Genomic DNA, 24,031 nt, shown 5'->3' with positions numbered 1-24,031 from the left:
ATATATAATTAAATTTAAGAATTAAAAAAATATGTATTTTTTTTATATATAAATATTTAATTCTTAGATTTCTTTATTTAATAATTTACACAACTAGTTATAAAAAAAAAAAATCTGATTTCCAAGCTTGGAAAAGTTATTGAATATATAATAATTATTGGTCATTGGGTTCTGTAGTGAGTATCCGTGTTTTTAGTTATGCCCAGTAATTGGTTTTATATTGCTAAATAAAAATAAATTATTAAATAGAAAAAAAAAACTTACTTAATTTATAATACTGGAAGTGGTGTATTCCACAGATCAGAATCCATGAAATGCATTGTTACATTGTTTTCCAAGGCTTCATGATATATTAAACCCATTATAAAAATCGTAATAAAGCATAATACTATTATGAATTCACAAACGCTATGATTCAATTAAATAATATGTGCGATACAAGTTTAATATATGCGCTTTAATTATTTACATGCGTGTAGGTTACGAACGTGCGTCTTAGAATGGCTTCTTTCACAGTAAATGCTGGTCCGCACAAACTGTTATCATGTACATGTGTGGAGCATCTCAAACTCCATCTCTGCATATTGCGGTAAGTTTGAGTTTATTATAATGTTCATCTGAGAATGCAACATGCGCCATTTCATCAGATTTGTAAGCTAAATCATTTATAAACCTACACAAACACAGGAAAATACATCAGTATCTTTCTCAATATGCTAACTGTTCATCGTGATATCAAAATAAGAGCTCAAACCCTCACTCTGAGTTCACACATTTGGATATCCACATATTCAAGAAATTACAGTGGCTGTAGTAAAGAAAAAAACTATTATAATCATCTGATTACTTGATTAATCGCCAGAATAATCTACCGATTAATTGATAACTAAAATAATCGGTAGTGACAGCCCTAGTCAAAAGATGTGGGAACCGTGAAATACTACAGCAGTAAAACTCAATAACAGATTTTCTTTTTTAGGGGGTGATCATTAGATGTAGTAACAATGTATCATTGGCCCAGTAGAGCATAGAGAATCATGCTGTCATTCATACCTTTACAGTATTGAGAAACAAAAATGTATTGAGAAAATGAGATGGACAGACAGACTGGGAGGAGAGAGAGTGTGAGAAAGAAAGAAATCGGAAGGCAAGGAAAAATGTGGTGAGTGCGTGGGAGACCACATCAACCTCAGTCTGCCGAGTGGTTCCTCTTTAGTGGGTAAACACTGTCTTCCATGGTTGATGGGTGAAAAATGAGTGGTTTTATCATCAACCAGCAGGCAGCACAAACCTGTGTCTTTCCGTTTCCTATTTCTGCCATTAAATATTGTGTTAATGCGGGATTATGTTGTTGCTCGTGACTTTCTTTGCCCACACAAAATCGAAGCCTTAAAATGTAGTCACTCCAAAAAAAACGAGGCGGAATACCTTCTGCCTGGCAAATAACTGAGCACAAGAAATCAGCTTCGCCACTTTGTGTTGCTTTTGCAAATCTGGCGACATGTTTCCAGCTGTATACATCAAAACAGAAGCACATTTCTCCTTAATTCATAATTTGAGGTGCACCGCAGGTTGCCATTGAGAGGAGTGAATTTGAGGGGAGAAAAATGATTGACTGTAAAGGAAAGAGGTTTTGTCTGTCTTGGAATGGAGTCACAAGGGCTCTTATGCTGTTTTTGGATGTGGCCCTGCACTCTGGAAATATTCAGATGTTAAATTTACATGGCAATAGATGATTATTTGTATTGCATACTTGACATTCAGCCTGATTTGCAGTATTTCTGGGACGGTCTCTGTTACAGTCTTGGGTAGTGTATTTAAGTTGACAGTGATGAACTTTGTGATCTTTCACTTTTTTTTTTTTTTCAAAATTGTGAGACAAAACTTGCAATTGTGAGAAATAAAGTCAGATTTAACGCAATTGTGAGTTTATATTATGCAAGTTTGACTTTGTAACACGCTGTTGCTAGTTAATATCATGCAGTTCTGAGAAAAAAAAAGTCAGAATTGTGACAAAGTTGGAGTTTATATCTTGTAGACTATATTTCTTGCAATTCTAAGAAAAAAAGCCAGAATTGCAAGTAAAAAAGATAAAAACTTGTGATTCTGTCTTTGCGAGTTTATATCTCACAATTCTGGCTGTTTCTCGCAATTGTGAGTTTATATCTTGCAATTCTTTAAAATTAAAATTAGTTTTTCTCACAGTTCTGAATTTTTCTCCTCAGAATAGCAAGTTTATATTTGTTAATTATTGTTTTTGTTTTAATATTTGTTATTAATTGCTTGTCTCGCAATTCTAAGAAAAAAGGCAGAATTGTGAGTTTTTAACTAGCAATTTTGACTTTTTTCTACTCAATTGCGAGTTTATATCTTGCATTTCTGACTTTATTTCTTGCTAGGGATGCTCGTATTGACCGTTTAACCGTTAACCGACAGTAAGAATTTTAACCGATTATTACTATCAGTTAAACGGTTTAAAAGGGTTGTTTTCTATTCTTTTTTTTACGTTTGCTGCATGGTGAAAGAAATAATGCTATTTGTAAGTTATCTGTTTACTCACGCGCGTGTGTCGACACGTGCAGTTTGGCTGTACAGACATATTTCGCTTCACCTTTACTTGGTAAACAGATGTAGTATATGCAACTCAATGGCAAGTGGCGTTATTGGGTTATTAGAGTGAATCCGTGAGTGAATGTATTCAAATTCTGAATGAATTATAGTCTAGAAAGTGCGCAATAGGCGCTCCCGTTACAATCACTGGAAAGCTATCACTCATCCTAGAGTAGTTCATCGCAATCTCATAAAGTTATTAAAAAGTAATAAAATAACCTTTACACTGCACAATTAATCTCTTATTTATATAATGCCAACACTTTCTTTGCTTTAATAAGAGAGTTCGCGAAAGTGTAGAAGTCAGCAAAACTGAAACCGGCACTTTGGTTGGTGAGTGGATTGTAACATAGCCTCCTCTGATTGGCCACAGTGATAATCAAATCAACAAACATGTCTGTGATTGGCTGTTGCTGAACGCTGTAAAACACGCACTTCTCCACACGCATATGACAGTGGATAGAAGTCCCGAACCGCAAATTGAAAGGGTTTTTGTGATGGTGTTTTTTTTCCGCGGATCTAAGAGTTAACAGGCAGCGGTCCTGCCTATCCGTACAGCATGTGGACATGTTAAAAACTAGGCACACTGAGGTATTGGCTGGCCTGCTATATATTTTTATGTCCGACGAGAAGAATTAGACCGGTACAGTTCTTCAAAGCGCATAAAAGGATTCAGTGTGTTTTAGTTTTGTCATCTTAATTAGGTAGTTATTTAATTTATACATATTTAGTGTAGGCCTATTTATATTATTCTTTTTTTTCATTCAGATTTTCTGTTCTCAGAACCGCTGCTGATGCGTGATAATTTAAGTATATGTCAATACAGTTTTTGTTGTTGCTCTGTATGCTGCTGTTTGCACGTTAAAATAAAACATTTGCTTGTATTTTTAATGTATCATCACAGATACTCGTGCATTCTATTTTTATTTTAAACTAATTTATTATTCTAATTTTATCAGTTAACGGTTAATGTTCGGATAACGAGCAGCGGTTGTCGGTCAGGAAAATTAACCGAAATGAGCATCCCTATTTCTTGCAATTGTTTGTCTCGCAATTCTAAGAAAAAAGTCTTTATCGCACTTGATCTCACAATTCTGACTTTTTCTCTTAATTGAGTTTATATCTGGCAGTTCTGCCTTTATAACTCACAATTCTGAGAAAAAAAGACTTTCTCCTTAGAATTGTGAGTTAATATCTCGCAATTCTGACTTTATTTCTCGCAATTGTGACTCTATACCTTATACCTTATAAATTGCGAGTCTATATCACAATTCTGAAAAAAAAAGTCAGAATTTTGAGATGCACACTTGCATTTGTGAGAAAGTCCAAATTGCGTTTGTTTTTATCTCGCAATTCGGACTTTTTCTCCTCAGAATTGTGTTTATATCTCGCAATTCTGACTTTATTTCTCACAGTTGTGAGTTTATACCTTGCGATTCTAACTTTATTTCTTGCGGTTGAGTTTATATCTCGCAATTCTGACTTTATTTCTCGCAGTTGTGAGTTTATACCTTGCGATTCTAACTTTATTTCTTGCGGTTGAGTTTATATCTCGCAATTCTGCCTTTATAACTCGCAATTGTGAGTCTATATCACAATTCTGAGAAAAAACGTCATAATTTTGAGATACAAACTTGCATTTGTGAGAGTCCAAATTGCGTTTGTTTTTATCTCACAATTCTGACTTTATTTCTCGCAATTGTGACTCTATACCTTATACCTTATAAGTTGCGAGTCTATATCACAATTCTGAAAAAAAAAAGTCATTTTGAGATGCAAACTTGCATTTGTGAGAGTCCAAATTGCGTTTGTTTTTATCTCGCAATTCAGACTTTTTCTCCTCAGAATTGTTTATATCTTGCAATTCTGACTTTATTTCTCGCAGTTGTGAGTTTATACCTTGCGATTCTAACTTTATTTCTTGCGGTTGAGTTTATATCTCGCAATTCTGCCTTTATAACTCGCAATTGTGAGTCAATATCACAATTCTGAGAAAAAACGTCATAGTTTTGAGATACAAACTTGCATTTGTGAGAGAGTCCAAATTGCGTTTGTTTTTATCTCACAATTCTGACTTTATTTCTCGCTAATTATGAGTTTATTTATCACAACTCAAGAAAAAAGACAGAATATTTTTTATTCAGTGGTGGAAACAGGCTTCCATAGTTTTCTGATTGATATCAAAGAAAAAAAAAAGTCATTGCCGATAGTCTTTAGCCTGCCCTGTACCTCATTTCATATACTGTCACGCCGCCCAGCCTTTGACCTTAAGTGCACTTGGAAGCGCAAAGGAATGAGATGGTTACCGCAACAACCACATCATTCACATTCTCTCCCGCTCTACAAAGTTCAAATAACAAGACACGGCAGTAGAAAACCCAGGTTGCTGTTGATACTGCGGGAGTTATTTATCAAAGTAGAGATGAAGACATGTTGTCTGCCTCCCGACAGTCCCCCTCACGCTCTCTGCTCTCTGGAATGAGGTGAGTCACATGCTGAAGCTTTAATCATCCTCCTGTAAGGCCGCAGCTGTGTGCAGAGGGGTGGTCTGAGCCAAGCGTCTCGACCGGTCCTCACACCTTACACAACAGGTGTTGTCGTTTCTTGGCCTGAAGGTGTGACTCAAAAATGGGTCATGTCATCAGCCAGCCAAGTGAAGACGATGTGCGTGTGACAGGGTGAGAGAAAGTGGCTTTTTTTACAGCTGTGGAAGAGAGTAAATGACGAAGTCAGTTGTAGGGCCGTACTTTTTTTTCTTCTTCTGACAATTCTGGTATTAATATCTTTGTTTAAGGCTGCACATTCTGCTTTATACAGCAAATTCCATTTTTATGACTGGATTCGATAATTTCATTTGTGTTTTCTGAATTGCAGAAATCATAGTGCTGGTTTTGTGCTGGGTCTTGAATGAATAAGGAATGTGCTCTTTTCAAAGGTCCAAAAAGTCTTCTTGGAAATACCCACGTCTCTGCAGTTTTGTTGAGCTTGTGTGGAGGACATTGTTTGCCTAAAACCGGTTGTCCTTTTGTCTGAAAGGCTGCAATTATACGAATTGTTCTTGTGTGTTCAACACTATTGTTTTTCTTCCTTGGTTTTGCAGAAAGATTTCGAATGAGTTCAACCCAGTACCACGTTTCCTCCAAGCCTCCAGACGTTCTTTATTCCTTCCTTGTGGTTGGAAATCCTGCCATTTTTTTTACGACTTACAGCCGTCACATTTTTGGGACTTACTCCTTTATCAATAAATCTTGAGTATTTTTTATGCAAATTTGTTGAAAGGGTCATCTAAGGAGGAACCAGTTTCTCCTTAATCTTTTGAAGAAAAAGAGCATTTCTTAAAAGCAACCTTCCTTAACTTTGTAAAGTTACACGGATGAATACATCGCCACATGATTATTGATGTTTCACATTAACGATGCCAACTTGTTTATTAGAAACTTGAGATAATGAAGACAAAGTTGGATGATCTCCATTCATTTCATCTGGCTAACTATTTGTGCACTGCATTTCAGCATCGACTGTTTTGTGAATCCGTCATGGTAATGCAGGCTTTGCAGAGAGGATGTTATTGAAGTATGTGGGCGTTTAAACTATACTGAAGCTGAGAGTAAACTCACAGCCTGTGTCTTAGTGGAGAAAAGCGTTGTTGCTCATTTTACATGTCAAACAAGCGTTTCTTAAAGGCAAAACGGGGAAAAAAACTGGCAGCTTAATTCTAGGGATCACAGAGAGGGTGAATTTTGTTTCCATACTGATCTTTTTTTCTAATGTCAGTCGTCTTTTTTTCAGATTTCTGGTTTGTACTTCTGTGTGTATTTTAATGCGGACTGAACCAGAAGCTTTAAGGTATTTTATTCTTTATTCATTCATTTTTTTATTCATTATTTATTCTTTCAGTCCAACCATATGCATGGTTGTTGCAGGTCTCATTTGAACAGCTGTTTTCACTCCAACAGAATGCTTTTCTCCTGTTCACAGCTTAAGCTAACTCGTCTGATTCATTTTGTCAAGTGCAAATCAATTAGTGTAGCAGTTAAAGCTAGGGTGTTAGTTTAGGATTGGATGGTTTGGTAGGATTCCCTTAAGGGTGCTTCAGGTTACAAGAAGATAATGATTTGGTGAACTGCAAATGTGACATAAAAAACTTTAAATGGTTACTAAGAATAGGATCTGCGTATATCCACAATTTTCGATTAAAATTGATATGAAATGTACTGCACCATTCAAAACTGATGAAATACTTTTGTAAATACTACATTTCAACTATTCAGGCATCAAAGAATACTGAAAAATACAATTGGTTGCTGAAAATTAAGCTGCGACCATCACAGGAATAAATTATTATTATAAATAATTATACATTTTTACTGTAATAATGTTACATAATATTACTGTTTTTAAAATGAATGAATGAATAAATAAATAAATAAATGCATCCTTGGTGAGCATAAAAGACTTCAAAAAGCCATTCAAAAATCTTGACAACCCCAGAATATTTAAATGTTATTGTGTAAGAGAAAATTATTTTATGTTATACGCTACCAGTCAAAAGTGTTTGAACACTAAGATTTTTAATGTTTTTTTTTTTTTTAAAGATGTCTCTTCTGCTCACCAAGCCTGCATTTATTTGATCCAAAGTGCAGAAAAAAACTTTTGAAATTCAAATTCATTTAAATTTCTGAAATATTTTTTTGTATTTAAAATAACTGTTTTCTATTTGAATATATTTTTAAATGTAATTTATTCCTGTGACTTCAAAGCTAAATTTTTAGCGTCATTACTGCAGTCACGTGATCCTTCAGAAATCATTCTAATATTCTAATTTGCTGCTCAAAACATTTTACTGCTCAGAAAATGTATTCTTATTATCACGTTGAACACAGTTGAGTAGAATTCCAGGTTTGTTTGAAATTCAGGAATTGAAAGGAATAGAAAGTTCAGAGGAACAGTATTTATCAGAATTTATCTGAACATTATATATGTCTTTATCATCACTTTTGACCAATTTAAAGCATCCTTGCTAAATAAAAGTATTAATTTCTATTAAAAAAACATACTGACTCCAAGCTTTTGAATAGTGTAGTGTTCAAAGTTACAAAAGCTTTTTATTTAAGAAATATGCTGATCTTTATATCTTTCTGTTCGTCAAAGAATCCTGAAAAAATGTACTCAACTTTAAATATTCATAATAATAATAATAATGTTTCTTGAACAGCAAATCAGCATTTTAGAATGAAATTCTGAAGGATCTTGTGACACTGAAGACTGGAATAATGATGCTAAAAATTTAGCTTTGATTACAGAAATAAATTATATTTTAAAATATATTAAAATACAAAACAGTTATTTTAAATGGTAAAGAATATTTAAAAAAATTACTGTTTTTGCTCTACTTTGGATCAAATAAATGCAGGCTTCTTGAGCAGAAGAGAATTATTTTAAAAACATTAAAAATCTTACTGTTCAAAAACGTTTGACTGGAAGTGTATATAAAAGCTATTCTATTCTATTACTATGTCTTTCTTTATAGAAAGACTTGTGCTATATAAGGTCACATTTTGTCAGAGATTTGTTCTCTAAGTTAAAGTTCTCATTGCCGTGTTAGTCATCTCTGCCCTGCTCACGGTCTCCCTCGCGAAGCTCGTCACAGGTATCTGTCTCATTAGCTGGTTACATGGGATCTGTCAGCCCGCGCTGCCCCCATCTGTCATACTTTGGGCTATAATTTGGCAGCTGTGTATGACTAAGCCACAGAGTTCCTCTCGGCCCTGCAGAAGCACCTGTGCTGCAACCTCCCAAATTTATTACAGCACCATTTCTGAGTGAGAACAAGACGGGAGAGGAAAAGCGCTCGCTCAAAGAATGGAAATACCCATGACCTCATCTGCAGTCTGTGCGAGTGTGTGTTAGGGTTAGTGTGTCGCCACACCCGGCGCTCTACATACCCCTTCCAGCCATCGGGAGGTCAGGACTCACCGGCAGGAAGATTATCTCATGTTTTCATCACATAGTCTAGCACTACAAAATGTGATTCATAAACCCAAAATGTCAAGTGATTCAGTTGGATGTCACTTGTTTCAGTCAACCACCCTATTTGGGAATAGATTTCTTTATTTTTGCTGTCGTAATACTGCTTACTCTTTCTCTTGTGCAATAGAACAGGGTTCCTCAAATCTTACCCTGGAGGTCCAATGCGCTGCAGAGTTTAGCTCCAACCCTGATCAAACTCACCTACCTGTGATTCTCTAATGATCCTGAAGACCTTGATTAGCATTCTCAGGTGTGTTTGATTAGGGTTAGAGCTAAACTCTGCAGCGCATTGGACCTCCAGGGTAAGATTTGAGGATCCCTGCTATAGAACATTAGGTCATTTGTTTTAAGTTTATTGTAATAATTTATTTTCGTCTGATATTTTTAGCTCTCTACTTGTATACAATGAATCTTTTACGCAATGTCGTGAAGCATTGCTCCTCTCCCTGGGTTTTTCTCCTGTGGTGCGAGTGGCAGATTATGTAGGTGTGTGTAGTCATTGGGCTTCAGCTCTCTCATTAAGGTTAACCCGGCAGCACCGCCGCTCTGCACCACAACACTCGGCAGATGGTTGCCAGGAAACAAAGGAAACTGACATTTCAGAGCTTCTCCTGTCATATGGGAACAATGTTCATCTGTAGTGCATTATAATTTAAGCAATGAAGCTTTATACGCATGCAGTGCCACCTGCTGTATTCATATTTCACCTGTGTGGCCATTAGCCCAGGTTTAATTTTGTAAGTGTAAGTGCATCAAATGTTTTCCATGTTGAAGGGGACAACGGATGCCCATTTTTTCACAAGTTGGTATGATTCTTTAGGGTCTTCATGAAATGTCTGTAACATACTTTGGTTAAAATTCTTCAATGGTCATGTAAAACACGACAAAGTTTTTACCTTGTCAAAAACAGCCCTGTTTTCAGTGACCTGTTTTGGTGCATGTCTCTTTTAATGATAATGAGCTACTGCTCACTCCACCCTCTCTTCTGTTTTTTGTTTTTTTTTGTGTGTATTTGGTGGTGCATTAACATCAGAACTAATCCACTGCGTCCTCAGTGGCTCTGATGTCTGGAGAAAATGCAGACACTTAAGTTCACTTTTACATTCAAATACAAAACACCTGCATTGCTTACAAGATGTTGTCGCTACTGCTTCTTGAGTGTGGAGAAAATGGCGAATAGAGTACAACTGGCTGAGGGTGGAAATATGCTAATATGGGACAAGTCTGTCAGCGGTCATGGGCGGGGTTTGAGCAATGTGACATCATACTTCTCAGAAAATCGAAATGGCTTGATAATTGAGACCGTTTAGGTTTTTAGGGATTAAAAAAAAGGAGTGAATGGATTTTGTATCATTGTAGGGTGGTTGTGTTCACACTGCTAGACACATTTGTATGCAAACACCATGACAAGTGAATTTGGCATCCAATGTCTTATTTAAAATACTTTTTCCTAATATATCGAGTTGAGAGACAATAGCCAAAGAGAACATGCCTAAAAAAACCTTGCAACATGTGCTTTCTCCAGCTTGTTTCCATCCAACTGACTTTTTACAGATAAAATTACTAATTGTCTAATTGTCGCATAAGTTATTGTATAAGTTTTGGTGTATCGCAAAAAAAAATTTGCCTATAGGCTATTTTTGTCATGTGACACAGCATTTATTTATGTTAAAGCTCTTTTTCGACAAAAAGTATTTCCAAACGAATTTTTGTGACATTTGAAGTATCTACAGAATTTTATGTGATAAAGTTAAACGGAAAAAGATTGCAATATTTTGTCAATGTTACGTTTTTGAGGAAAACATTTAAGGATTTTTTTTTACATATAGTGGACTTCAGTGGGAGCCGAAAGGATTGAAGGTCCAATTGTTTCAATGCATCTTCAAAAAAGAGAATTTGTAGTTAAAAAGTATATAAATTGACAGATCGTTATGCTAGATAAGACCCTTATTCCTTTGCTGGGATAACGTAGAGCCCTTTGAAGCTGCATTGTAAGTGCAATTTGGACCTTCAACTTGTTGGCTCCCATTGAAGTCCACTATATGGAGAAAAATTCAGAAACGTTTTCCTCAAAACCCTAATGAGGGTGAGTAAATTATCAGGAAATTTGGATTCCGTAAGTGTACTAATCTTTCAATGATAAAGTGAAACAGTTAAGAGAAAGTCACTGTAATAGAGATGAGATGTTTCAAAGTCGCTCACAAACTGAAGTAGCGACATATCTTTTCTTCCTTGAGTATAACTTATCAAAAAAGAAAAACATGCAGGAAAGGGATTTTCATTTCATGCCAACTTTAATGATTATCTTATAATCTGAAATGTAAAAATAGAGAAAAATTTGAGCATGCATTTAAATATCTAATATCAACCAATAGGGGATCATTTGATATTACTGCAGTATTACTTGCTGTAATTTAATCTAATGTTACGAGGATTGTACTTTCAGGCAAGCGGCAGATAATATGTTCGACTTGAAGTTGTTGAATTGCTTCTGACAATCTCTGCATCATACTCAACCATCCTGCTGATATCTAGTCAGTCAATTCGGCTTGTGTCTATAGTCGTGCGTTGTTTTGCTTCTCCGTGGCTTTGGTGGCATTGATTTATTCATGTGGTGTAATCTGCCCTTTGGCCCTTTTGGTATGAACAATGTTGCAGTTACAGGCCTGCCACACTGAACTATGGCTGTAACTGGCAATATACATTTGAAGTCAAAAGTTTACTTAAAGTACTTTTACTTGTTTATAAAGCACTCAATGGCCTAGGACCTACATACATTGCAAATATGCTCACTGTATACAAACCTAACAGACAACTCCGATCACTAGGATCGAGTCAGTTAGTAATATCAAGGGTTCACACAAAACAAGGGGAATCCGCTTTTAGCTATTATGCCGCCCGCAGTTGGAATCAGCTTCCAGAAGAGATCAGATGTGCTAATACATTAGACACATTTAAATGCAGACTGAAAACTCACCTGTTCAGTTGTGCATTTATTGAATCATTTTACTGTGCAAATTAATTTTAAAATCAATTTTTCAAATCATCTTAAATGTTCTTAAATTCTCTGTTTTTATTGTTGTTAGTGTGATAACCATTTCTACTGTTTTAATTAATTTTTAAATAAATTTTAAAATCATTTAAAATGTTCTTACAATTTGGTGACCACGGCGTGATGTCTCTGATCAGGTAAGACGAAGTATAGTTTGTCTATCTGATTAGTGACATTACTGTTCGTTGTGAATAGACAAGATGAAGTATAGTTTATCTGTCTAAATATTTGTTGAAGTAGATACGACGAAGTATAGTTTGTCTATCTAGACATTGCGCAGACCAGGTAAGGCGAAGTACAGTTTGCCTATCTGAAGGCTGCCGCAATTTTCTCAGCAAGACTGAGAGAGCGCGCTGAAGTAAACTAAAAGTGAAAGTGTGGGTCACGAGTTTCGATGTTCTTAAATCTGTTTATGTGATTATTATTTTAAATTTTTGTGACTATGATTTTTATGCTATTGTGATTTTAACTCCTCTTATGTACAGCACTTTGAATTACCATTGTGTATGAAATGTGCTATATAAATAAACTTGCCTTGCCTTACATACACCTTGCAGAATCTGCAAAATATTAATTGTTTTATCAAAGTAAAAAGGATCATACAACATGCATGTTTTTTTTTTTTGTACTCACCTGAGTAAGATATTTCACATAAAAGACATTAACATATAGTCCACAAGAGAAAATAATAGTTGAATTTATAAAAATGACCCAGTTTGAAGTTTACATCCACTTGATTCTTAATACTGTGTTGTTACCTGAATGACCCACAGCTGTTTTTTTTCTTTTGTTTCCAGCTCTGCAAGGTGTATGTAAACTTTTGACTTCAACTGTATGTATATATTCCAAAAATAAATTTCAGTTGACCACTTTTCTTTCCTTAGAGTTGAATGAATTCTTAGAGCATTGTGCCCTCCATTGCCTTTCTATTTACCTCTCTGTTTATTTCCCTATTTTTCCCATCAAGATACCAGCTATGATTATATTCTTTATGACGTATTCTTATACTCTCCTCATTTTTCTCTGTTTCAGTTCTGCATAAAGGGATGAGAGGAGGAAGGTCAGATCACCTCATGGTCAGCACACATGCCTGATTCAGGTTCACTTTAAAGTTCACATTCATCCCGCAATTATCTGTCCTCAATTCTCTGGCCTCTCCAGCTTGAGTGGCTGCCCATGTTCCCCAAGCTTCATTATTTCAGCTACACTGCGGGCATGCTCCAGTGCTGAGCTCCGCCACTTAGCCATACCATGACCAGCCTAAAGCGTTCACAGACCGAACGCTCTGTGGGCGGCTCTGTTCCCGCCACAGATGAGTTTTATACTCGCCGTCTGCGCTTGCCCAATGGAGGCGCGCCACCCCCTCGCAGCGAGAGCACGCATTTGACTGGCACGCCAGGAGTTCCCAAAATGGGCGTTCGAGCACGGGTCGCCGACTGGCCCCCCAGGAAAGATGGCGGCGGTGGAGGGAGTGGAGGAGGGGGTGGAAATGGCGGTGGTGTGTGGCACATCACAGTGGAGACGGATACCCCATCCACCACCACAGGAAGTGCCCAGAGCAACTTGTCAAGCAAGCTCGGTCACCTGATCAGCCCTCAGGACTCATCCATGCTGCGTAACATTCACAACACTTTGAAGAACAAGATGCAGAGCAAAGGCAAAGACAATCGCTTCCTCTCACCTGATGGCTATCTCGGGTCACCCCGAAAGGGTATGCGGCGTATACGCCAGCGGAGCAACAGCGACATCACCATAAGTGAACTAGACGGCGATGGTAGCGAGGGCTGGTCTTTCTCAGGATGGACACCCATGCATCGAGAGTACGGCAGTACCTCGTCCATCGACAAGCATGGTGTGTCCGGCGAAAGCTTCTTCGACATGCTCAAAGGCTACCAGACCGACGCTCCAGACCAGCGCAGCCCTGCCCCAGAAAAGCTAAGCGAGTTGCTGACAGTAGCTCATAAACAAACCGCCCTCGACTTGCCCGACGGACCTCTTGGTCCTCCTCGTGGCAGTCCCGCCAGTCGCCTGAAGGAAAGAGAAAAGCACATGAAGAGGCGTTCAAAGTCAGAAACAGGTGGAGAGTCCATATTCCGCAAGCTACGTAGCGTCAAAGCCGAAGGTGACTCATCACGTGCGGGTTCTGATGCAGAAGACGGAAAGTCTGATGACGTGGTTCCTCCTCCAAAACCATGGGTCTGCCAGAAAGGCTTCGCTCACTTTGATGTCCAGAGCATTCTGTTTGACCTTAACGAGGCCGTGCAGAGTCGGCAAAGCGCCGTGAAGCGGAAGAACACCACCACTGGTGCCTCTGCTGCAGCCGCGGCTTCGGCCTCCAACACTTCTTCTCTCTCGTCCACCCAAAGCGGGGCTTACGGCTCTCCTTGTGGCAGCCAGGAAGAGCTCAACATCAAGGACGGGCCTTCTCTTGACTCAGGTGACGACAAGAGCAACGATTTGGTTCTCAGCTGCCCATGTTTCCGGAATGAAATCGGCGGTGAAGGAGAAAGGAACATCAGTCCTTCGAAACAGGGCAGTATTGGCAGTGGTGCCTCTAGCTCTTCAAGAGATGAAGAAGGATCGCCTGAAAGAGCTCCCAACACACATTTTAGCAATGCAGGGGTGGCTGTTCTTGAAGCGCCCAAGGATGGAAAGAGTCTCCACCATGATCGTGGAAAGAGCAACATAGTTGAACATGTGGACTTGGGTGCTTATTATTACAGGAAGAACTTCTATTTGAGAGGTGAGTGATAACATTTTGCAGTAATTGTACATTTAATGTACTTGCATGACTTCTCAATAGAGATATTCATGCAAATTAGGGTAGTGTATGGCAGATTAGAAGTGCCACTTCACATGAAAAGGAATCATTGATCAGTTGATTAATTCAAAAATAAGATGTAAATAAATCACTTTTCGAATTGTCAAATGTAAGCACATTCAAGTGATTTTAAGCTGCTTCATATGACTCAAACAGTTAGATACAAACACTTGTATGTGTCAAAATGCCCGTCTATGCAAACATCCTCAAACACCGTAATTTAGGTCTTAAGTGAAAGCAAACAGCTGAGAAAGAAAACCTGTGTAATACCTCATTGGATCCATATTGGCAGCTCTTAAAGTGACAGCAGTCTAATATTTCTGCTGTCTGTCATTCATGTTATTAAACAACAAAAGAGAGAAAATCTCTCACTGCTTGACTAAATCACTTTTGTAACTTTACTAAGAAGAAATATATATTTAATTTACACAGTAAAGAATATGCAGTTTTTTATTAGGGCTGTGCAATTAATCGAAATTCAGTTTCTAATTTCACATGCAAATCAGCAAAATCATGTAACGTGACTTTCATAAAACGGGACAGGCTTGATTTATTAATGTTTCTTTGATGTGTTTTTAAAAGCGAGAAAGACAACTTGTGCTGTTCTATGTATGCGCTCAGAGACGGAGCAGAACACGGACATGTAAAGTTATCTTTTAGCTCAAGGTGCGTGCCTGAATGGTCAAATACACACAAAAATATTTCAAAACGAGGCGCTTGGTAATTATTCATGTAAACCCTTGTCAGTTATGTCTTAAATTATCATAAACCGTTGAGAATGAAAATACGCGTGTAACAGTATATTGGATCCGTGTGGCGCTTAAAGCGGCAACAAATAATATTCCTTCTGCCGTCTCTGTGCTTAATACTAATAAAACAAAAATACAAAGAGAAAAATCACTTACTGTTCTTGAATGAAAGACTTTTGTAGATTTTATGAGAAACAAAGCATGTTTAATTCTTACAGTGAAGACGCCGTTTTATTTTACATTCAAATAATTACATTCAATTTCTGTAGTAGGCTGTTAGACTACTTTAGACTTGCATAAAAGTATTCAGTATTTAAAAAAAAAACTTTTTTTCATTTGAATCTTTTTTTTGTGTTGTATTGCCATCTTTAAATTAATCGCTAATATAAAGTATTGGACCCAGTCATAATCATTTTAAATAATTGTGATTACAATATTGACCAAAATAATCATGATTATTTTATAATAATCGAGCAGCCCTAGTTTTTATACATTTAATCACTTTATACAATGTATGTAGCATTTCTTATTTATTGGTCTACTGTAGTTTTTTGTCCTATTGCTTGTAATTAGTTTCTTATTCTTATTTAAAATATGATTGTTTACTTGTCTTCAGTGAGCTTTTTTTTTTTATTCATTTTTTGTGAAATTGACACTGGTGACAAAAAATTAAGAAATTTCTATGGTATCAAAGATTTTGGTATCATAAAGACCTTATTTAAAGCAAAAAATCGTTGAAATAAAATGTCTCACATCGTGATATAAGATTTTGGTCATATCACCCATCCCTAGCACTTGTTTATATTGCTGCTGTTTTTTTAAGTTAATGAATCATTAATTGAAAAATGATTAAAATCCTCAGAGCACTGGAACTACTTAGGCGTCGATGAGACTCTGGGACCAGTAGCTGTCAGCATTCGTCGGGAAAAACTGGAGGATCACAAAGAGCACGGCCAGCAATACAACTACAGAATCATCTTCAGAACCAGCGGGGTGAGCGCTCATTCACACAGCCAATTTCCACTGGCATATATAGTTGTTGTATCATCTGAATGCAACACGCATTCTCGTGCCTGCTCAGAGAGAGTTAATTCTAAGCAGTTAGCGGTGAGTGAGATCCAGGTCTGACGCCCACTGCTGTCTTATATAACATGCTTAGAGGCGAGTTCTCTCTGCTAGTACTCGGCACAGATCACACTGTGTTCTGACTGGCTCGTCACCGTACTGCTTCTCAATCACACCGCTTTTGACAGCAGCTTTAAATGTATGGATTTCTCTAATTATAGCACAAAAGGCTCTTAAATGTGACCTCAGCCTTTGGTGTGATTTATAGAAACTGCTTATGATTCACATGCTTTCTGATGGGCCTTAATAGCTTTCTGACTAAGGTGACGCTCAGCTCAACATGGCAATCTTTCCACTGCTATTTTGAGACGGGCAGGTAGGCAGACATGGTTTAGCTAAGTATAAAACTTTTGTTCTGCTCATTACGACACCTTTTCAGGTGTTTGAGATCTGTGAATCATAATGAGCAGGTACTAAAAGACAATAGCATGGTGGGTTTTGCAGTACCAAGTACTAATTTTCTCCGAAAATGTTATTACGGTATTTAACACCCACCCTTAGAGTCACACCTGTAATTTACAAATGTGTACTGATGATTGTGTAGGTATGCCTACATGTATTTAAAACAATAATGGAAAGACATCTCTCTAACCTTCTGTCTATAGTTAACAACCTTACGGGGCTCCATTTTGGAGGATGCTGTGCCCTCCACCTCCAAGCATGGCTTGGCTCGAGGTCTGCCTCTAAAGGAGGTGCTGGAGTACCTCGTACCTGAACTCAATGCCCACTGCCTCCGTCTTGCTCTCAACACGCCCAAGGTCACAGAGCAGCTGATGAAACTGGATGAACAAGGGGTATTATGATCTTACATTCTCTTACAACTGACAAATGATATGTTATTATGCATGTATGATAGATTAAGCTGTCAAGCATATAAAAAGTGTTTTTTAAGTCTTTTTTTGTAATAACTACAAAGTCAAGAATTGCTTCAGTACAGAGCGATTTTCCACTGTATTATCACCACAATAAAAATTATTATAAAATCATTTAATCATTCAAATAATTTAATCACCTATATTATATTTTATCATTTTTTATTATTTATTTCTGACTTATTTTCATCATTTGTTGGCATTAAAGCAAAATTAGATTCCTCTATAAACAATAAATTAATTGAAATAAAATGCGAATAAAATAAAAATGTATAAGTGCAATGAAAAAAAATTGTTTTGTTGTAATGAATAAATGTATTTAATACTTTTTTTGTACTAATCTTCAATAGACAGTTTGATTTTTAAAAGAATGTGATTATTCAAAGTGTTATATTACATATGTGACCCTGGACCACAAAACCTTGAAGTCTTAAGTAGCACGGGTAAATTTGTAGCAATAGACAACAATACATCGTACGGGTCAAAATCAACAATTTTTCTTTTATTCCAAAATATTATGTTCCATAAAGATATTTTGTACTGTAAATGTATCAAAACTTAATTTTTGATTAGTAATATGCATTGCAAAAAACTTTAAAGGTGATGTTTTTCAATATTTAGACTCTGATTCCAGATTTTTAAATAGTTTCATCTCTGCCAAATATTGTCATATCCTAACATACATCAATGGAAAGCTTTTTTTATTCAGATTTCAGATGATGCATCAGTCTGAATTTCAAATAATGACTGGTTTTGTGGTCCTGGGTCACATATGGAAATGCTTTAACACATTTTTTTTAAATAATTATTTGTGGCTCAAAGAGTATATTGTAGTATATTGTTTCCCATTTTTCATGAACTAATGGTCTTTATTTATGATTTGTTCTGCAGCTCAGTTTCCAGCTGAAGGTGGGAATTATGTACTGTCAGGCCGGCCAAAGCAGCGAGGAGGAGATGTACAATAATGAGGCAGCAGGTCCCGCCCTAGAAGAGTTCCTGCAGTTGCTGGGGGAAAGGGTGCGCCTTAAGGGTTTTTCCAAGTACCGTGCCCAACTGGACACTAAAAGTGAGTCTCATCATCTTGAAGGTTTATTTAATTGCCCAAAAGGGGCTTATTGTGTGATTAAAACAGCATGTAGCTAAAGGGGGCAAAACAGCTATTGAATCTCTGGCCTCCTGTCATGTCAGTCTAGTAGTCTATAGGGCTAGTTAATTAATTCAAACAGGATCACACTCAAATGAGCCTGCAGCGCATTCTAAATACGTCCCTCTACTGTCAGCGGTTTATTGACAATTGGAGGTTGTGATTAAATGGGAATGGATCTAAAAACCAACAATCATCTCCTGTTCTATCCCCTAGTTAGTTTCAATTTCAATTTGAACCCAGCACCCTTATTTGAGACATAGTCATGTGTGCTGTGCCTGGCAGCCGTGCTCCTCCTCTCCCCTGTGACCATAAGGAATATTGTCTCTGCTTTTAATTCCATTTATCAGACTTGACATTTTACCCCTTACATTCCCTCCCTCCGCCGCTAACGTGGCCGAAAAGGGCGGCAGAGTTGTCAGAAAGCTTTGATCTCGGCTTGACGGATTAGGTCGTGGTTTTAGAGTCAGGTGGAGTCTAGAGATCAGGAAGGAGGGGACTGAGGACAAGATGAGTTCCCATTTGTGTCGCCATGGTCTAAAGCGACAACTGCAGTATCCTGTTTGTGAACAATAGAGAAAAAGGGTCTTATTAAAGAGCGGGAGCCATATGTTGCCCTAACAAGTCAAGGAGTGTTAAATAAATGAGACTGTATGATCAGGCTTTAGACTGTATATTCCCTGCAGACAAAACAAAAATCCTTCTTTGTTTAACAAAAGAAAAGCAGGTGGCCATATAAAAGCCGTGTATGAAAGGTTAACCTGAGCTTTTTCTTGCAGCGGACTCTACCGGAACACATTCTTTGTACACAACTTTTAAAGACTATGAGATTATGTTCCATGTGTCTACAATGCTGCCCTACACACCCAATAACAAACAGCAGGTAAGCTGTCCAACGACAAACACTATTACAGTAATTGATCGATTTGATTTATTTTCATTGTTAAAGGATTAGTTCACTTCCAGAATAAAAAAAAAATCCTGATAATTTACTCATCCCCATGTCAGTCCGATGTTCTTTCTTTCTTCAGTCGAAAAGAACTTATGGTTTTTGAGGAAAACATTCAAGGATTTTTCTCAATATAGTGGGCTTTAATGGGGATCAATGGGTTGAATGTCCAAATTGCAGCTTCAAAGGGCTCTACACGATCCCAGCCAAGGAATAAGGGTTTTATCTAGCAAAACAAGTGGCCATTTTCTAAAAAAAAAAAATCACGCATTACGTTGGCCACCGTTGATGTCCACTATATGGAAAAAAAATCCTACAATGTTTACCTCAAAACCTTCTTTTTGACTGAAGACAGAAAGACATGAACATCTTGGATGACATGGGGGTGAGTAAATTATCAGGAATTTTTTATTCTGGAAGTGAACTAATCCCTTAAACTATCACATACACCACCATTTAAATGTTTGGGGTCAGAAGACATTTTTTTAGAAGTAATTAATACTTTTATTTAGCAAGCTTTCTTTTGAACTTGTATACTTTACTGCTGTATTCATTAAAGTAATATTAAGCAGCACAACTGTTCAACATAGATATTGATGAGAAATGGGACCCGTTCTGGCAAAATGAGTCGGAATGAGCTAAAAACAAATTATTTATTATTTTAATTTCAAAATGCCTTCAAAATGATATGACTTGTTGGAATCTGACAAAAAATGACTGAGCTACAGTCGTTTGAAGGTGATAGAGTCAGCAGAGTTGCGCGCGTCTTATGCATGCACTTTGCAAATGCCAGTCAGCGCGATCGTTTTGTTTTCATCAGTGTGGGTTTTAACATCATATTTCATTGATTTGGAGTTGGACTCATGTCTTTGAGAATTCTATATGAATATTCCCAAAGCTGGAATGCTACACTTTGCAACAATAGACCTATAACTTGTGGTTGTAGCAGCAGCAGTCGTCCATTTGAGTAGAGACAAAGGTACTGCTCTCAGAAAATGTAAAATAAAGATCATTTTAGATGTTTAATTACTATTTGGAGCTTTTGAATTGTTAGAAAAGAGCTTAATGAACTCATTTTTGTAAAAAAAAAAAATTTTCCCTGTAGCTCAAAATTAAACCGTGCACATTTCAACTTTTTTGCCAGTACTAGTCACAAATATTTCTTGAGCACCAAATCAGTATGTTAAAATGATTTCTGAAGGTCACGTGACACCAAAGTCTAGAGTAATGGCATTTTAAAAAATCGTACCTACCCCAAACTTTTGAACGATAGTATGTAATATACTAATCTATGTTGTTTATGCTTTATAGCTGTTAAGGAAAAGACACATCGGAAATGACATTGTCACAATCGTGTTTCAAGAGCCCGGAGCAAAGCCCTTCAGCCCCAAGAATATTCGCTCACACTTTCAGCATGTCTTTGTGGTTGTACGGGCACACAACCCGTGCTCCGAAAACGCCTGCTACAGGTGAGTAGATTGGACTTTTATTTAGCTGCAAAAATCACACTGATTAAAGTCCAAGTGGATTTTTTAGCATTCTCTTTATAATTTGTAATGGTCCATTTTGCGCCACACACAATGACTTTAATTATGTGGCAGCAGCAGTGCTCAACACGATACAGAAAAACCAGATACAGTAGACCAGAGTAATAATGAATCGGTTGAAAGACTTATTCAAACCATTGTACAGAATCATTAACTGAATCCATCAGATCAGCTACTAAAATATCATCTTACTCTCTTACTGAAACGTAACTTTCATTCACTTCTCAAAGTAAATTGAGATCTGCTTTGGGTTTTTAAAGGAATAGTTCACCCAAAAATGAAAATGCTGTCATTAATTATTCACCCTCATGTCGTTCCAAACCTGTAAGACCTTCGTTCATCTTCGGAACACAAATTAAGATTTCTGACCTTACATAGACAGCAATGCAACTAGCATTTTCAAGGCCTAGAAAGGTAGCAAGGACATTCATAAAACAGTCCGTATGACATCAGTAGTTTAACTGTAATTTTATGAAGCTACGAGAATACCTTTTGAGCACAAAGAAAACAAAAATAATGACTTTATTCAACAATTTCTTTTCTTCAATTCTGGCCCTTGAACGCGGTAGCTGAGTTGCTGTCTATAAAGCTCTTGAATTTCATCAAAAACATCTTAATTTGTGTTTTGAAGCTCTTACAGGTTCGGAACGACATGAGGATAAGTAATTAATGACAGAATTTTCATTTCGAGTGAACTATCCATTTAACCCTCTTTGAACCACATCATGAAATGGTTTGTAAGGCTTAAAAATCCCATGAGACATATTGGTGAGTGGAGTTTGTATTCCTGTGTTAATGAATTTTCTATTGAAACAGGAAATTTGGGCAGGGTGTTGAACAACTCCTTTTTAGGTTTTGAGATGTTGGTGTTATTGCATTGGGACATTGTTATTCCCAAGAGCATTTAATTGGACACAAATCTGTGTAGTAATTTTTGACCTGTTTTTCTGCTGAATTTGTTTGCCTTTTAGTTGTCAAAGCTTGTAGAACTAAAAGCCACAATTTTGATTGCGTGACTGGTTGTTTATATATCACTTGTAAAATATTCTTGGCTGAAGCTGAGCAAAATTACACACTAGGCCAAAGGCCGATTACCGAACATGGTTTTTCGTGTTTTCCCCCCAATTTTTTTCACCATTGCATAAAATGAAATAGCCAATATTGGCTTTTTACAGTTTTGTCTTGCTTTTCATAGAGAAAAATCACTTACAAAACAACAATTTAAAAATATTTAACACTGAACATTTTTAACATTCTAGTAGACATTATAGCCTACCAACAAAGCACAATTTAACTTAAAATTAATAAGTTAGTAAAATAATATTCTTTGGCCATTTTTAAGACCCCCTTCTTGAATCGGGCGTGTGTGTGTTTTAATGTACAAATAAATGCAGCCTTGTTGAGCAAAGAAGAATGTTGCAATAAATTAATATTAATAGAGTTGTTGTAATTGTTATCGTTATTTTTTTCTTTCTTTCTTTTTTTTTATTTTACAGAAAAACTAAATTTTTTTATTCTGCCAGAAACCTGCAAGAAGACCTCAATACTACTTTTTGCTGACAGCAGCAGATTTATGAATGATTCTCATGACGCAGATTTCCCTCGCGCTTTGGACTTTGAACCCTGGCTAACAAGCTTGTGCAGCGCTGTCAGAATAAATACAATTTGTGCATGTATTAGACAACATAACGTTCTGTAGTTTATTTACTAATGGTTTAAGGACATTTCGCGATTTCAGTCATCATACAGTAACCAGCAACAACCACCCCTTTCTCTTCTCATGGAAGACATGCGATGCGATACTAAACAGTCTCGTGTTGTCGGTGCTTGTAATGATTTTTGCGTCTTTGACAGTTTTAAATGTTTCCACACTGCCGACATGTTTGCTGCATTAGTGCGCGCCTCTATTTGATTGCGTCATGCCATTGTTCGGTATAATTTATTCAGGCCTTTTCGCTTATTCGTCCAAACAGCGAAAGAGATTTTGTGCTATTTTCGGCCAAATAATTTCGGTTGCCGAACATTCGGTGCATCCCTTATCACTTGTAGCCTAGTTGAAGTTGAAAATGATTTGAATTGAATACTTCTATTCAAGAAGTACATTGATGTTACAAAAGGTAAAACATTGCATTCCATCATTTTAAATGGTAATAATATTTTATAATGTCAGTTTCAGAGTATTTTTGAGCAAATAGATGCAGCCCTGGTGAGCATGAACAGTAGTGTAAATAAAACATGCCATTTTCAATGTTTTCGTATTTAACTATTTTCTTAAAATATAAAAAAAAGTAATATAAATCGGCTTTTCTCCATTTTGTTGTATTACCAGAATCCATTATCAGTCAGCGTCCGATTGTAGTGATGTTGTTTTAGTTTTATTTTTGGAGAAATGGATTTTCTTCCTGCCCATGGTGGGTTCTGTTCTCGCTTGATGTCCTCTGGCCAGCTTATTATTCTTGTCGTACAGCACATTACCCAGGAGAGCACTGCTCTTAACCACTTCAAATGAGCTAGGCCCGCTTAATTTCCTTCACGCCTACTGGGGGCTGTTTATCAGTAGGATTTGTTGATCGTTGCATTGCTTGCAGTCCAACCTCGGAAAGTGCTACTGTGAGTCAAACAAAACACAAAATGAGTGCTTATCTAAAGCGAACGGGCAACAAATATGATGCTGATTATTGATATCTTCATTGTGACTTACTCCCTTAATCTTTCGCTCACATTCTCGCTCGCTCCCTCTTGCTTGCTTTCTGTTTTGCCTCATGAAACTAATAGAGGTTTTAATTGCTGATGGGCCTCATTGTGTGTCGTCTTAATTATACCCAGTAGGGAGCCTCATCGCTGTTCAGCTCTGAAAGTACAGAAGTTACAAAGGCCCGTCCTGACCGAACCTCTATGGAACAATAAGCTAAACGAGAGGGCTGCATGCGCACCCTTGCCAACTGTCCTCTCATGAGAGGGGCTTTATGTGGGCTTAAACCCGACAACCCTGCTCCTCCTTCCCTGATAGACTCCCTCCCTTGTGTAGCCCTTTCAACCACACAGAATTTTTCGTGTGAGCCTGAATTTTCCTCAGCTGTGGGCATTCTTGCTGTATTAACCTGCTTGGACTGTTTAGACAGATTTGGGATG

General features: G+C 37.1%; 1 protein-coding gene across 3 annotated transcripts in view; it reads left to right on the top strand.

Moving 5' to 3' along the window:
- The window catches only part of sipa1l1 (signal-induced proliferation-associated 1 like 1), a 113,785-nt gene that overhangs the window by 55,269 nt on the left and 34,485 nt on the right, over positions 1-24,031 (top strand). For all 3 annotated transcript variants that reach the window (XM_073852914.1, XM_073852913.1, XM_073852912.1), the window contains exons 2-7: positions 12,725-14,435; positions 16,125-16,255; positions 16,993-17,181; positions 18,151-18,325; positions 19,183-19,286; positions 20,664-20,821. In XM_073852914.1, the coding sequence (XP_073709015.1) occupies positions 12,944-14,435; positions 16,125-16,255; positions 16,993-17,181; positions 18,151-18,325; positions 19,183-19,286; positions 20,664-20,821 (2,249 nt within the window). In that variant the 5' untranslated portion in view covers positions 12,725-12,943. The remainder of the gene's footprint in view (positions 1-12,724; positions 14,436-16,124; positions 16,256-16,992; positions 17,182-18,150; positions 18,326-19,182; positions 19,287-20,663; positions 20,822-24,031) is intronic.

The sequence above is a fragment of the Garra rufa genome, chromosome 13, assembly GCF_049309525.1.
Source record: "Garra rufa chromosome 13, GarRuf1.0, whole genome shotgun sequence".
In the NCBI taxonomy this organism is placed as follows: Eukaryota; Metazoa; Chordata; class Actinopteri; order Cypriniformes; family Cyprinidae; genus Garra; species Garra rufa.
The sequence above is the reverse complement of the archived record's forward strand: the minus strand, read 5'-3'. Positions and strand labels throughout refer to the sequence as shown.